Source organism: Pristis pectinata, chromosome 22 (assembly GCF_009764475.1).
Source record: "Pristis pectinata isolate sPriPec2 chromosome 22, sPriPec2.1.pri, whole genome shotgun sequence".
Taxonomy (NCBI): Eukaryota; Metazoa; Chordata; class Chondrichthyes; order Rhinopristiformes; family Pristidae; genus Pristis; species Pristis pectinata.
The window spans coordinates 25376873-25390765 of record NC_067426.1 but is presented as its reverse complement, the minus strand read 5'-3'; the positions used below and the strand labels follow the sequence as shown (position 1 = coordinate 25390765).

At 40.8% G+C, this 13893-nt stretch overlaps 1 protein-coding gene across 1 annotated transcript in view; it reads left to right on the top strand.

Annotated features, from left to right (window-relative positions):
* Positions 1 to 13893, top strand: part of LOC127581617 (CUB and sushi domain-containing protein 1-like) — a 1418367-nt gene that overhangs the window by 1003595 nt on the left and 400879 nt on the right. The window contains 2 exon segments of the mRNA XM_052036133.1: positions 4280 to 4383; positions 7062 to 7174. Of these exon segments, the coding sequence (XP_051892093.1) occupies positions 4280 to 4383; positions 7062 to 7174 (217 nt within the window).

The following is a 13893-nucleotide window of genomic DNA, read 5'->3' as shown; positions in this document are numbered from 1 at the left end:
TGTGAACCCCTGAGAGCACTCTTCTGCTTCACTCATTTCACGGCAGCATCCATTCATTTAGTAGCAATGCTCCTCTGTGGCTGGAAGAGTGCAGCATGTGAAAATAAGGGGGAAAAACTGGAAATGCTAGAAATCTGAAATAAAAATAGAAAGTGCTGGAAAAACTCTGCAGATGAGGCAGAATCTGTGGAAAGTGAAGCAGTCAAGGTTTTAGGTCTGTGACACTTTATCAGAACTTCTAGTGAAGGGTCACAGACCTGAAATATTGACCATTTCTCTTTCCACAAATGCTGCCTGATCTGGTAAGCTTTTTGAGCATTTTCTGTTTTTATTTCAAAGTGTTGTGTGTAGTGTGGTAGCTCTTTAAGAGTTGCCTGCAAAGATTCCACCTACTGTATTGAGAACGGTGAGAGCTTAAGTGATATTTGGAAAATTGGCACAATTGTAATCTCAACACCAATGATAACAGCAGTAGCGAATGTTGTGATAAAACTGGCAATCAGTTTTAGCACACAATAATGCAGGGAAACCTAACAGTGCTGTTCTCTGATCCTCAACTTCCACAAACTGCATGAGGGTGATCAATAACAGTGTTCTAACACCAATCAAAAACATTCTGGAGCATTTATTGGGCCATAGTTATCAGTTAAGGCTACCAGGAAACTACTACCTTGTCATCAAAAATCCCATTTGTTCACCGATGTCCTTCAGAAAAGGAAATTTGCCATCTTTGCCAGTTTGGTAAATATGTGACTGCAGACCATCTGAGATGGCCAAGTAAGCCACGCAGTTCATTGCAAACAGGGATTGACAACAAATGCTGGTCCAGCTGGCGATACTTACAACTCCTGGTTGAATTAGATATACAGAAGAATACATACGCACAATTCCAGATCTCTGATGTTGACAGCTGTGTATAGTTTTCTGAGGCTTCTAGCTGGTGATGGAATTCAGCCAGATGGGATGGAGGGAGTTAGGAGTTTAACATTCCACTTTATATGCCTTCACCTTGTTATTCCTGTCTGTAATGATGAGATGAAAAAGCAGGTGACAATCTCAATATTTATTGTTGCAGGCCCAGCAAACAATGATATGTACACACACACACACACACACACACACACACACACAAACCAGTTATGCTCCCACACAATGTGTTTCTCACTGAATAAATTGGATCTGTTTCATAAGACTAGCTGTTCTGTTATGTAATCTGTTTGATTTAGGTGACGTTTTTTGGACAAATCTTTTCACTGGATGCATTAATTCGATGCCTGGAGGGCTTCTGTTGGCTGAAATATTTTTTGCAAATAACTGGACATCGACTCGTGATATTAGTAATAACTGATTTCTCCATTTCCAAGTAAAACATATAAGCTGAAGAGTATCTGATAAGCAACGGAAAAGTTGACGATTCACTTTCCAATACAGTTCTAGACAACCATTACTAGAAATGGTTCTGTCAGTTGATTATCACTACCTCAGTAATTTATTCTTTGTTTCAGATGCCTGGAGATTCCACGTGGTTATATTATTTTCTTCAGGCAAATTGACACAAAAGTTTTAATTTTAAGTGCAACTCAACATTTTCCACTGGCTTAAAAAGAAATGTGATGGAAGGCTGCCATCCCCTCTGACACTAATTCTACTTTTCCCACTGAACTGTTGGTGATCCAGATTAAGATTAATCACCACTGGCAAGATTTTGCTGAGTGTGTTCCTGTGCAGGTCAATGCAGATGCTTCAAAAAAAATGAGAAATTTGCTTTTGATTGCTCAATCTAAAAGGGTAAAAGTCACGAGCTGCAGTTGCCGTGGTACATTCAGTTCATTAAAGTCAGTGAAACAAGGATGAATATGACAAGTGCCCAATAATCTTGCATCTGTTTATCCCAAATGATAGGAATTTGATGGGAATAAATTCCCATCCTGACAACCAAACATTTTATTTTGGGCATAATGATACCAATATATTCATTTGAAAACCTTTTGAACATAATTTTCTTTGCGAAGGAACTAACCACGGTTATACTACCATTCTGTATAAAAGGTAAATTACTAGTGTGCTGGAGTAATAATAAGAATAACATCCAATTAACATCCGATAGTTTGGAAAATCTGTCAGTGTAAGAAGCCAACATTGTTAGTCATGTCTAGAAATTCATCCCTGCTTCTGAACACCCGATTGCATCTGCTTTTACTCATTTGAAATCTTAATATTTCAGAGCTGGTGTACAATGCACTGACACAGCTGAGTAGTGACCATGGATGAATTTCTCAGCACATGCCTTTTTTTGTTATTTTAGATCAGTTGTACACAGTCACTGAATGTTCTGATTCATATGCTTTTTGTGTGTTAAACAAATTGAATTTCACTTAAGTATCATCAAGAATACTTTAAAATGCAAAACACTTTCTTTGAGTAGCAAAATTAAATGTTGCTTGACTGCATCAGTATATTTTGAATTTGCCAATGTCCAAGTGAGTTTGAGTGGAGACTTGGGAAGGAAAAACATACTTCTCAAGACTTGTGCAATTTGCACATGGCTTGTCAGCCTTCCAAGCAAAAACTTGACCTCAGGATCTTCCTAAATATAACTTTGTAGGGTGGGGTAGCAGGGGTGATGAGAGCATGAAAGGAGCAATGCTTTTGAATCTAGATTTGCTTAATTGGATGACAGTCTTACTACTCTGGCTATTGCAGTCCAAACAGAAGTGATTCAGAGCAGTATCTGTCCTGCACCTGATAAAATTGTATTCATTGTGCAAAATCTACATGATTCATTTGAGTATAAGTAAGAATTTTTGAGCATTGGGGAAAACACATTAAATAAATGAGGTATGGTGTTTTTGTTTCCAAAGGTCTGCCACTCAAAATTCCCATGGCATTGTATGTTATAGAGTAGGCCTTATACAACTAATATGATGGAAGACCTTTCCTTCTCACATTCCACTAAATGGTTATGAGTCTGTGTTTCAAGTTGAAAAGACTAGAAGTCTCAGGATGATTGAGGGGGATTATGATGGGGCTGGGGGCATGGAGAATCAGGACCTCCAGAGATGGATAGATCACAAGACAAAGGAGCAGAAGTAGGCCATTCGGCCCATTGAGTCTGCTCTGTTACCTCACCATGAGCTAAACTGTTCCCATCTAGCCCCAATTCCCGGCCTTTTCCCCATATCCCTTTATAACTTGAATAATTAGATACCTATCAATCTCCTCCTTAAACACCCCCAATGATCGGGCCTCCACAGCTGTATGTGACAATGAATTCCATAAATCCATGACCCTCTGGCTAAAGAAATTTCTTCTCATTGGAGCCATAAGCTGGGGAATTGCAATCAACTTTTGGGGGTCATGATCTAGTTTGAGAGGGAGTGGTAGTGCAGTGAGGTTCAAACCTACTCTTCGCTTTGGGTGGATAATTGGGGAGATGGGTGAGATTGGGCAGACAGAAGAAGAGTTCCGACCTGACGTTGGTTCCCAGTGCCGAACTTGATGACCTGAGACCTGCTGGGGGAGTTTTCTTTTAAGTTAGAATGAAACAGGCCACATACTACTGGACACAGTTGGATGCACTGCACATGTATGGACTCCCCTGTGTGATAGCAATTTAGACACATACAGTGTCCTGATTTAAAATCACAGACTTTGTCGTTCCACCTGGTAAGGCTCCAATTTTCTATACCAAGCAATTTTTCATAGAAGTTCAATTGCAAGTGGAATTGGTGTGAAGAGGGAGAGGAGTTTAAACCCAGCATCTAAAATATGGTTCAAATTGACATCAAACTCAAAGATTATTTTCAAAAAAAGCTACTGATGCTGATAAATACAGTAAAGCTCTGATAACCCAGTGTCCGATTGTTTGGAAATCCCCAAGGTTTGGCATCTGGCTCACCAAGTGCTGATGCCTGAGCACCCCTAAAATACCAGAGCCCAGGTCCCTGAGCTCCCATGAAACTTACCTGGTTCTGTTTCCCACACTCCCTTGAAAACAAACAAATTTACTGAAAATGTTGTTATACCATTATTCTGTGTAATATCTTAAAAGAAGTGAATTAAAAGTGTGTAGTAGTGTTAACTAGATGAACATCCAGTAGTCTGGTAAATCTACAAGTCTGGTAGCACCTAAGACCCAAGTGTGCTGGATTAACAGAGTTTTATTGTACTGGTGATAAGTTATTCCTGATAATTAATAACCAAATCTGAAAGAATCTGTTCATTTTTTTGTGATTTTTCTCTGTGCTTTTCTGAACGTTTTAACTTCGTCCCCCAACAGGTCATTAGGCTGACGTTTGATGAATTTGAGTTGGAAAGAGGCTACGACACACTGACGGTTGGTGATGGTGGGCAGCCCGGAGAACCAAAAACAGTGCTCCATGTGTAAGTTCTGTCTAAGCCACTCCAAGAGTGACATCAGATGTGAAGTGTATTTCATTGTGCAATATTCCCATCACATAACACAGAATGATCTGCTGCTTCCTCCAAATCACCCTGGAATTTTGCTCAGAGTTGGCCTAAACATGTAGGGAGGAATTTCAAATTAAATTGCACTGTATAAATCAATTATGTGATCCGTTATCATTGTTTAAAACACTGTATTCGAAGCCCATGCTGCCCTCAAAAATTGCCTTCCCCTGCTCAAATTAATCATCATGAGATTCTACTGACAGTTTGGGTCACTGCTGTGTCCTTTGATTGGAGGTATTTGAAGGCACAATTTGTCAGGAATATTTATTGCATGTAGATCTTTTAAAAAAATCTTTATTACTACTTGATTGTGCTAGTTCATTTAAAACTTAATGCCATGCAATATACAAATAGGTTTAATTGGAAATGAGGAAAAATTCACTGCCAAGTACTGGAGGAATTTGGGTTGTTTTCTGCCCTGGATCACTGATGGCTACTAAAGTGGAAACTTTAGACCTTTTTGTGTAGACATACTTCCATTACCAATTTTATTGTGACAAATGACAAATAATATTGGTACGGTCACAATAGAAACCCCTTGAAACTGGAGCAAAGTATGAAAACAACAGTGGGTTGAAGTAGGTAAACTTGCGTCTACCAAGTGCACTAATGTGGAAATGACACCAAATCAAATTTAGCAATTACTATGGGAGGAACATTAACTTCTGGTTAGTTATCTGGGGGAACACTGGGGCAAATCAGTACAAGCCCAGTGCATTTAAAAGGAGCCACTCAACTGTCTGCCTCTAAAGGGCAACCAGAACTGGTTTTGATCTGGCAGTGTGTAAGGCTGACTCTGGACAGGACTGAGTTTGTAAGTATTCTGAGAACATGGAATGTGTTTTGGGGATGAGGAGGGATGGGGTCATAGGGCTGGTGGAGAGGGGATAGGGTTCAGTAGTGGGCCAAATTACTTTTGTGGAGTATTTTACTCCACATAGCCGAGCAAGAACCTGTTTGCCAAGAATGTCAAGTGCACTGAAAGAGCCTGGTGCAGAAATGAGGTGTCTGCAACAGTTTTGTCATTGGCTCTCCCAGGACAAATTGCATATATCTGGAATCAAGAATGGACTTGGATATTCAGGGCGACAGACCCAACTGGGCCAGTGGCATCAGAAGATGGAGGGTGGGTATCAAATCCCAGCCTGGGAAGAAGATCGGTAGGCTTGTGTGGATGATACCTGCAGGTATTGAAGGGGATCTGAAGGATGGAAGACTGAAATTTCTGAAGGGGATCGTTGAGGTGGAGTTGGAGTTAAGACCAACGTTTTGGATATCAGGTAGTGGGATCAGGGAAGAACTGTGATGAATTCAGAAGGGAATGCAGAAGACCAGAGGCAGTGGGGGTGGAAAAATTGGGACAAGCAACATAGCAAATTTGCAGGGTGTGGATGGAGCCTGCAAAGTATAGGTGTCGGAGGATGGTTGAGAGAGGAGCAAAGATGTTGGTAAGTAAATTAGGTATGGAGCAGGCAGCCACGTCTGGTGCCTGGCCAGTAAGACCATCTTTTTCTGGCACAGCTCCATGACAACATAGTCCAAGCTCACCCACCATTTTCCAGTAAGAAAGTTGGACAAGACACAATGCCATCCCTTGTGGGTATCATCCAGAAATCACGTCAGGATCACCAGAACGTGCCCAGTTGCGATTTTGAAGTGTTGTGAAATGAAGCAAAGATGGTCATTATCATGTTTCATTTTGGGAAAAAATAAATTTCAGTTGTTTATACAGGAAAATGGTGAATGTAATTGAACTGCTAGGTGATGCTTTCTTTAATTTATGTAGCAGGGCCTTTGTGTCTGTTCCAACATCCCCTGCAGAGTGGAGTGTTCACTGTCAGCAAGCAGTCAGTTAGCTGTAAAAATTACTTTTATTTAATGCAACTCCAATTAGTGAAAGAGAATGAGGCTCCCGTGGCTCACCCAGCTGTCTGGCTTTGAGATCACCATTGAGGTGAAATTGATTGTTTTGGTTTCCAGCTTATAGGGGGTGTAATAGGAGCAGAGAGTTGTACACAAGATAATCTGCAATATAACTTTTTCAGTTATGTTGCAGATCCTTGAGATTAATGTTGTTATTTTTACATTCACAGTGGTAAATTCAGAAGGTGCACCAAGGACTAGTTTTATATAAAGCAACTTACAAAAGACACCAGTTTATTCTCTCATCATTTATTCTGTATCTCAGCCGCATCCTTTTACAGGACCATGTGCAATTGTCACTGAAATTAACTCATCTAGGTTTATTTAATATGCTGAGGGAGCCAAGCCAACATGAAAAAATCTGAAAGAAGGGAAATTTCTCAAATTCCCTTCAGAAATTTAAACCTGCTGCTTAATAAATGTGATTGTTTGGCCGAGAACTTTGGGGACATTGCATTGAGAGATAACTAAAGGCAGCTGCTGAATTATTCACCTTTGGATAACTGGATTAATTAATTCATCACATCATCATCAACTTCACTTTTCAATTATACTTCACTTTCTGTGACATCTGAGAGTCTTTCATCATTTGAATTCTGTTTAATTTTCTGACATTTGAAATGAAGTCAGATTGTACTAATCAGGTTTTCTGATTTTCTGCCTGGCAGATTGACAGGCACAAATGTTCCTGACCTCATTGTGAGTGTGAGCAATCAGATGTGGCTGCAGTTCCAGACTGATGAGACCAACAGTATGCTGGGCTTCAAGGCTATCTATGCAGGTATTGTGCACAGTGGCAGAAAATACGAAAGCAACATTGCAAAGATAGAAAATTGTACCTTCTTCTGCTAGTCTTGTTAAGGTTACTTTGAGGGTCTCTAATATAGGATCATTGGAAAGCTCACTAAATGCAGTGTGTTCTTCTGTGTTCCTTAATATAAATGTTGTTAACAGGGGATAAATATGATCAATTGTTTTGATCCATCTGGCCTGGATGAATGCAGCACCAATCTGTGTGATTCCAGATGAGTTCAGTTATCTCAAGCTACCTGATCAGTCAAATACCTGCTGCTTGTGAACATCTCCTGCATCTTGTTGGGTATTGAGTTATATGTCTGGTGAAGTTACAGAGATGGTTATGTGGATATGTTTGGCCCTGGTCGCGGTAATCATTAGAAAATAAAAATAGGAAGAATTCATAAAATGGCTTTCAAGCTGTGTGTGCATGGATTACCCAACGCCTCAAGAAGGGGTTTGCAAAATACAGCCATCTGTTAAACCTCCAGTGTTTACCAAAAAACGATTGATAGTAAAAATTGAGCTGCTAGAGGAACTCAAAGGGTCAAGCAGCATCTGCAAAGGGAAATGGATCATCGACATTTTGGGTCAGGATCTTCCATCTGGACTAAAAGAGTAGAGGGGGAGATAGCCAGTATAAAGAAGTGATGTGGAGGGGTGGAGCAAGAACTGGCAAGTGATAGGTGGATCCAAGTGAGGAAGGGTGGCAGGCAGATGGAGGAGGGAAGAGTGGAAATAGCATCAGGCTTGGGAGGTGAAAGATGGGAGGCGACAAAGGGCTGCAGATGGTGGTATCCGATAGGACAGGAAGGTGGAGCATGGAGCCAAATAAAGGTAGTTAGGTGGGTCGATGGGAAGAGTGCAGGGTGAGGACCCAGTGCGAGGAGTGTTGTGGGTGATGGGCAGATGGAGTAAGTGAAGGCGGGGAAAGACACTGGGTGATGGGGACGGGGTTGGGTTGTCTCCATTGTACTGTGACACAACGATTGTTAGTTACTAGTGAAAATCAGATGACTCGAGTGGTTGCCAGCACAGAATAATTGCATTTCATGTGATCTAAAATTCAGAAATACTGAACGTGAAGGGAAGTTGGTACATAATTTCAAGAGCACTGACTTCAAAGAATGAGAAATTGCTCAACCAAATTGATTTAAGGGTATAAGATTATTGCAAAACATTTTGATGGAGTGCGTCTGGGAATTCTTTAAAGATGTAACAGTGAATTTAGAAATAAACAGCTCCGATCAGAGAGTGTGACCCCACATTGTCCAATGCATTCATCAGAATGAAATTAAGAGGAAGGAAGTCCTTGCGTATGCAGGAAGCAGAAGGGTGCAGGGCTGTGGTGACATTTTCAGAAATGCGTCAAAGGGAGAGACAGAGGCAAACTGACTGGTATTTGTATCACACTTTACATATCCATTTTAAGGACCTTCCAAAGGCTTTGGAGCAATGAAATATTACTGCTGTAACAGAGGAACCACTGAAAACTACTTTGCACACTGCAAACTCCCACAAATAACACAGTGATAATCATAAACTATCTGTTTTTTGTTTTGGTAATTGTGTGAGAAAAAAGAAATTGGCTGAACACAAGGATGACTCCACTCATATGCTTCAAAACAGTCTCATGGGAACTGGGAGAGTAGATAGTTTAGGATTTTTTTTTGAGGCATTATCTGAAAGAGAACCCCTCTGAAAGACTAGATTGTCATGATCGAGTCTTTGTGGTAAGATTTAAGTGTGACATTTCCTGCTTCAGAGCATGTGCAACCAATTGAACCAGAGTTGACAATGCATCCTTTTGGATTTTATAAAGCAGCAAGTATTTATTTTCTGTATTATGACAGGATGGGACAGTGGGGAAAAAAATTGAGCAGCTAAAATATGCAAATTGGACTGAAGTTGAAAATCAGAATTATAATTTATTTCTCATAAATTTACTAATTTATTTCCTCCTCCAGCAATTCAGGATGGAAGGTACAAACCAATATTTAATCCTTGTTTTGATGCTTTGAGATTCTACTATTAAAAAAAAGTTATTTTTGCAGGACATTGTCCTTCTTCAACAAAATTACCAAAATATCAATTAATCAGCTTGTTCATCTTTTGGTTGTCTCCAGGATCTCACTGAGTATAAATGGCTGTCATGTTTGCCTGCAGAATAATAATTCTGCTTTAGAACTAAAGACATGTATGTCAAGAAATTTCACTTTCCAGGAGATGTGAAAATACAAATCATCCTTTGCTTTTATATGAAAGAAAGAAATCCACGAATGACACCTGGTACCGATGTGACTTATTTTAATTTATTTTCCTACCAGTTTTTATTTTTCCAACTGTTAAATGTAAACATGAGAAAAATGTAACCAATTATTGAACTAGACATCATTAGTTACTTTGTTACAGAACAAAAATTAGGAATTGGGTTAATTAATACTGTGTCTTGATTAAGTCAGTAAATCAATCCATTTTGCATCTGTCCATAATTGATTTATTGTCCATTGTGATTCTTCACACTGACGCATTCTCATTCTCATAATTCGAGGTCCTGTCTGTTTCAGCTCTTCACTTGTTTTTCATGACTTTGAGAGTTTGCCAAGTCCTGTCTATTTGAATCAAATCCTGCTTGAAAAAATTATATTGTACATCTTTCAAAGGAAAATTAGGTTTTGTTTGTAAACAAGAATCCAAATTGCACCCATTTTACATGTTCTTGGTAGTTTGTTCTAAATATTTTGCACTGCTTACTAGATGGAAGCTAATACTGATAATCTACTTATCCCAGTGTTGCTGCTCGTATTATGGTGAGGTACCTTTATACCTCGAAATGACTTATGCTCATAAACAAAGTGACAGGGAAAAAAAACTGTTACAAAATTCTGGCAGATGCTTTGCCAAATTGGTCATTAAGAATGTATACTTCATTTTTAAGTTGTTTCCACGAGAAATTGAATTTGCAAGTATTTTAGTTACCAAACATCAAATGGTCATTTTAGATTGATTGACATGATTTGACAAGATTTGCTGGAAGTAATGGGCTAATGGTTCTTGATTAAAAGCTGATTCTCTCAATTGCCCTGCTTATCAGCTTCTGAATCAAACAAACCTTCCTAAAGCAATGCAAATAAAGTGAAAGAATTCAAGCTTGAGGAACCAATTCATGCTTCAGTAATTTTGCATGGACAAGATTCCATTTTTAACAGCCTTCAGCTGTGCTTAATTTTGTGCAACTGAAAGCCACCATGACTAAGATCCAGAACTCAGCCTGCTGCCTGGATTTGCCACCTGCAGTATCTGCCCACTGACCCAGGCTTACTTCTTCCAGATGCGGAGGTCTGTGTAAGCTGAACCCCCATTCCCTCATTGAATCGGGGAGGTTGAAACAGGCGAGATGAATGAGCCTCAAACACTTCACATTGATTTAACTAGCATAAAACTATAAATAAAAGCAATTAAACAAAACAAATTTAATTAAAAGCACATTAAAACACCAGATAATTTAAAACATTAAAGAGGCTGTGATCCCTAGATGGAGACACCAAAGTCAGACTAAACATTACTCACTCTCACCACAAGAGCACAAATTAAAGCAGGAAGAGTTGGAGCAACATGATGATGTGGAGGGATAGAAAAAGGAGGGATCACGAAGATGATGATGACCAAACTGTCTCATTTCACCCGACACTTCACAGCACCAGTTCAGATGCTGGCGTGGCAGGGGGTGATCAAAATAGATTGGGGGGATGTCATTGGAAGAGAGACTAGGCACTAGTGGGCTGTCATCTGACATGAGACATGGAGTACTTGGTGTGTGCAGGCTCAATTAAGATAAGATAAGACATCTTTATTGGTCACATGTACGTCAAAACACACAGTGAAATGCATCTTTTGCATAGGGTGTTCGGGGGGCAGTGCACTAGTGTTCCCACGCTTCCGGCACCAACATAACATGCCCACAACTTCCTAACCCGTACGTCTTTGGAATGTGGGAGGAAACTGGAGCACCCAGCGGAAACCCACACAGGCATGGAGAGAACGTACAAACTCCTTACAGACAGTGGCCGGAATTGAACCCAGGTTGCTGGTATTGTAATAGCATTGCGCTAACCACTACACTACCATGCCTGCACATTTGCACAGCCCCAGAGGACTCAGATCTTGGGATGTTTGACGAGGTTGATGGTTAGCTTGTTGTCAGATCCACTCTTTTAACTGCAGGAGGTCACATAGAGGAGTGCATCTGTGAGCTCTGAAATGAGACAATGCAGAGACCATGACCACCGTTCTGGAATTTGTGTGGATTTTATTTCAAGGACACAGTGACAATTCTGTCACCCAGTGCCAAGAGGTTCAGGTGATGGTTTCCCTGAAAACACAGAGATGCCACACAATGTCTTTCAGCCTCTGCTCAGTTAGAGGTCTGGTCTCTGCCAGGTGGGACCAGTTTGAAGTGACATGCCATCAGGGAGTAGCTTGATGTCCCCATTTCAGCAAAGAGATACTGATTGTGAGGAGATTGGTGCTCTTATTGGACACGGGGATGTTCCACATAAGCAGCTAATTGTTGTCTACATTACAGAGATACCACATGTCAGCAGATTGTATGAACAGAGAGATGTCACACATTAGCTGATCACTCTGCCATGAGAGCAGAGACTTGGCATGGGTGAACTTGTCACCTTGCTGTGTGAGGGAAGTCATGACCATCCCTCCAGTCTCTGCATCCCAATTCCTGCATATATCTTTGTCACAAGCAGACTCCAATACAGGTTATGCAGAGAACTGATTGGGGGTGGGGGGGGGAGGTGAAAATTGCACATGTGTACCGTGGAACAACAAACAAGATGCTGGAGGAAGTCAGTGGGTCAGGCAGCTTCTGTGGAGGGAAGTGGACAATCAGTGTTTCAGGTCGAGACCCTTCATCTGGACTGAAAGATAGAGGAGAGGTAGTCAGTACACAAAGGTGAAGGGAAAGGGGTGGGGGCAAAAGCCAGCAAGCGATAGGTGGATCCAGGTGAGGAGGGGTGATAGGCAGATAGGGAGAAAAGAGTGTGAGATGAGCATTTTTGGGAGTCTAATAAGTGTAGGACGTACGCATTGAATGGTAGATCCCTGGGGAGTATTGAGGAACAAAGTGACCTTGGTGTACACTTCCAAAGATCCCTGAAGGTAGCACCACAAGTAGATAGGGTGGTGAAGACTGTATACAAGATAGAACATAAGAGCATGGAAGTCTTGTCCAACTTTATAAAACACTGGTAATTTTACAGCTGGGATATTGTACGTAATTCTGGTCTCTTGATCAAACAAAGCATGTGATTGCTCTGGACAGTGTGCAGAGGAGATTCACCAGAACATTGCTTGGGATAGAGCATTTCAGTGATGAGGAGAGGTTGGATAGGCTGGGTTGTTTTCCTTGGACCTGATGGAGGTATACAAAATTATGAGATGCATAAATGATGTAGATAGTATGAAACTTTACCCCATGGCAGTGTGTATAGGCTTAAGGTGAAGAGAAGGATGCTTAGAGGAGATCTGAGGAAGAATTTTTTAGCCAGAGGATGATTAGAATCTGGAATGCACTGCATGTGTGGGTGGTGGAGGTAGCTGTCCATCTAAGAAGCACCTGGATGAGCACAAGATTCACTGTGGCATAGAAAGCTAGGAACCAAGTGCTGGATTAGTATGGATAGGTACTTGATGGTCAGCGTGGACACAGTGGGCCAAAGGGGCTGTTTCTGTGCTGTAACTCTACACCGCCATCTGACGCCATGACTCCAGGACTCAAGGACTCTATGACATTCAAATACATTCTCAGTTATTGCAATGTTTAGAGCATTCCATGTTCAGAGATCAGTCTCACCAGTATTGGAATTAAAGAACATGGGATTAGTACAGGAAGGTGTGCTGAGGTTAAAAATCATAAGCCATGGTTTTATTGAATGCTGGAGCTGCTGTGGAAGTCTCTAAGTAGACCCGCTCCAGCTTTTATTTTCTTATGTATGACAGCTGCTGGCGTTGCTGCACGCATCCTGAGATGCCTCATCCTGTGAATTTGCCAGTGTTGTGCTTCCCATGTCAGTACGCTTGAGGACAAACTTGATTGCACAAAACAGTGACTGACGCTCGTACATTAGATATGATTGCCTTACTGCACTACAGTGTATAATTGTGACATAATTTGACTCGTGCTATTGCTGCCATGTTTCTCTGGCAATGATTGAGTAGGACTTCCATTGCTTTGTTGATTCCCTTCTCCCTTGTTTGGTCTACACTTACAACGGTTATGGAAAGAGGGACTTACACAAAAGGCTGAGAGGCAGGAGCAAAATAACACAGTGAAATGAAATATCTGCTCTATGTTGCCCTGGATGCCTTTGGAGTTCCCCTCTAAGTATAGAATTGCAAACAACAGGAACAGGTGAGTAAGCATTAGTCAAAAATGATTGCTTGTGCAGTAAAGCATTCACTGTATTGATCACATCCAGTGGTTTGTGCTGAATGAAATTTGCTGCTTCTACCTCTGAGATTTCCCCATTATTTGCCTTGAAATATTCAGTTGGTGCAAGGCCGAAAATAAAGCTCGCTTGGATTTTCATGAGGAATTTCTTATCACTGAATCAATGTGGACTTTATTGGCTTGAAATATTTAGCCTATCAATGCACCTCCCTATCCTTTGCATTGCATTCAGTACAAAA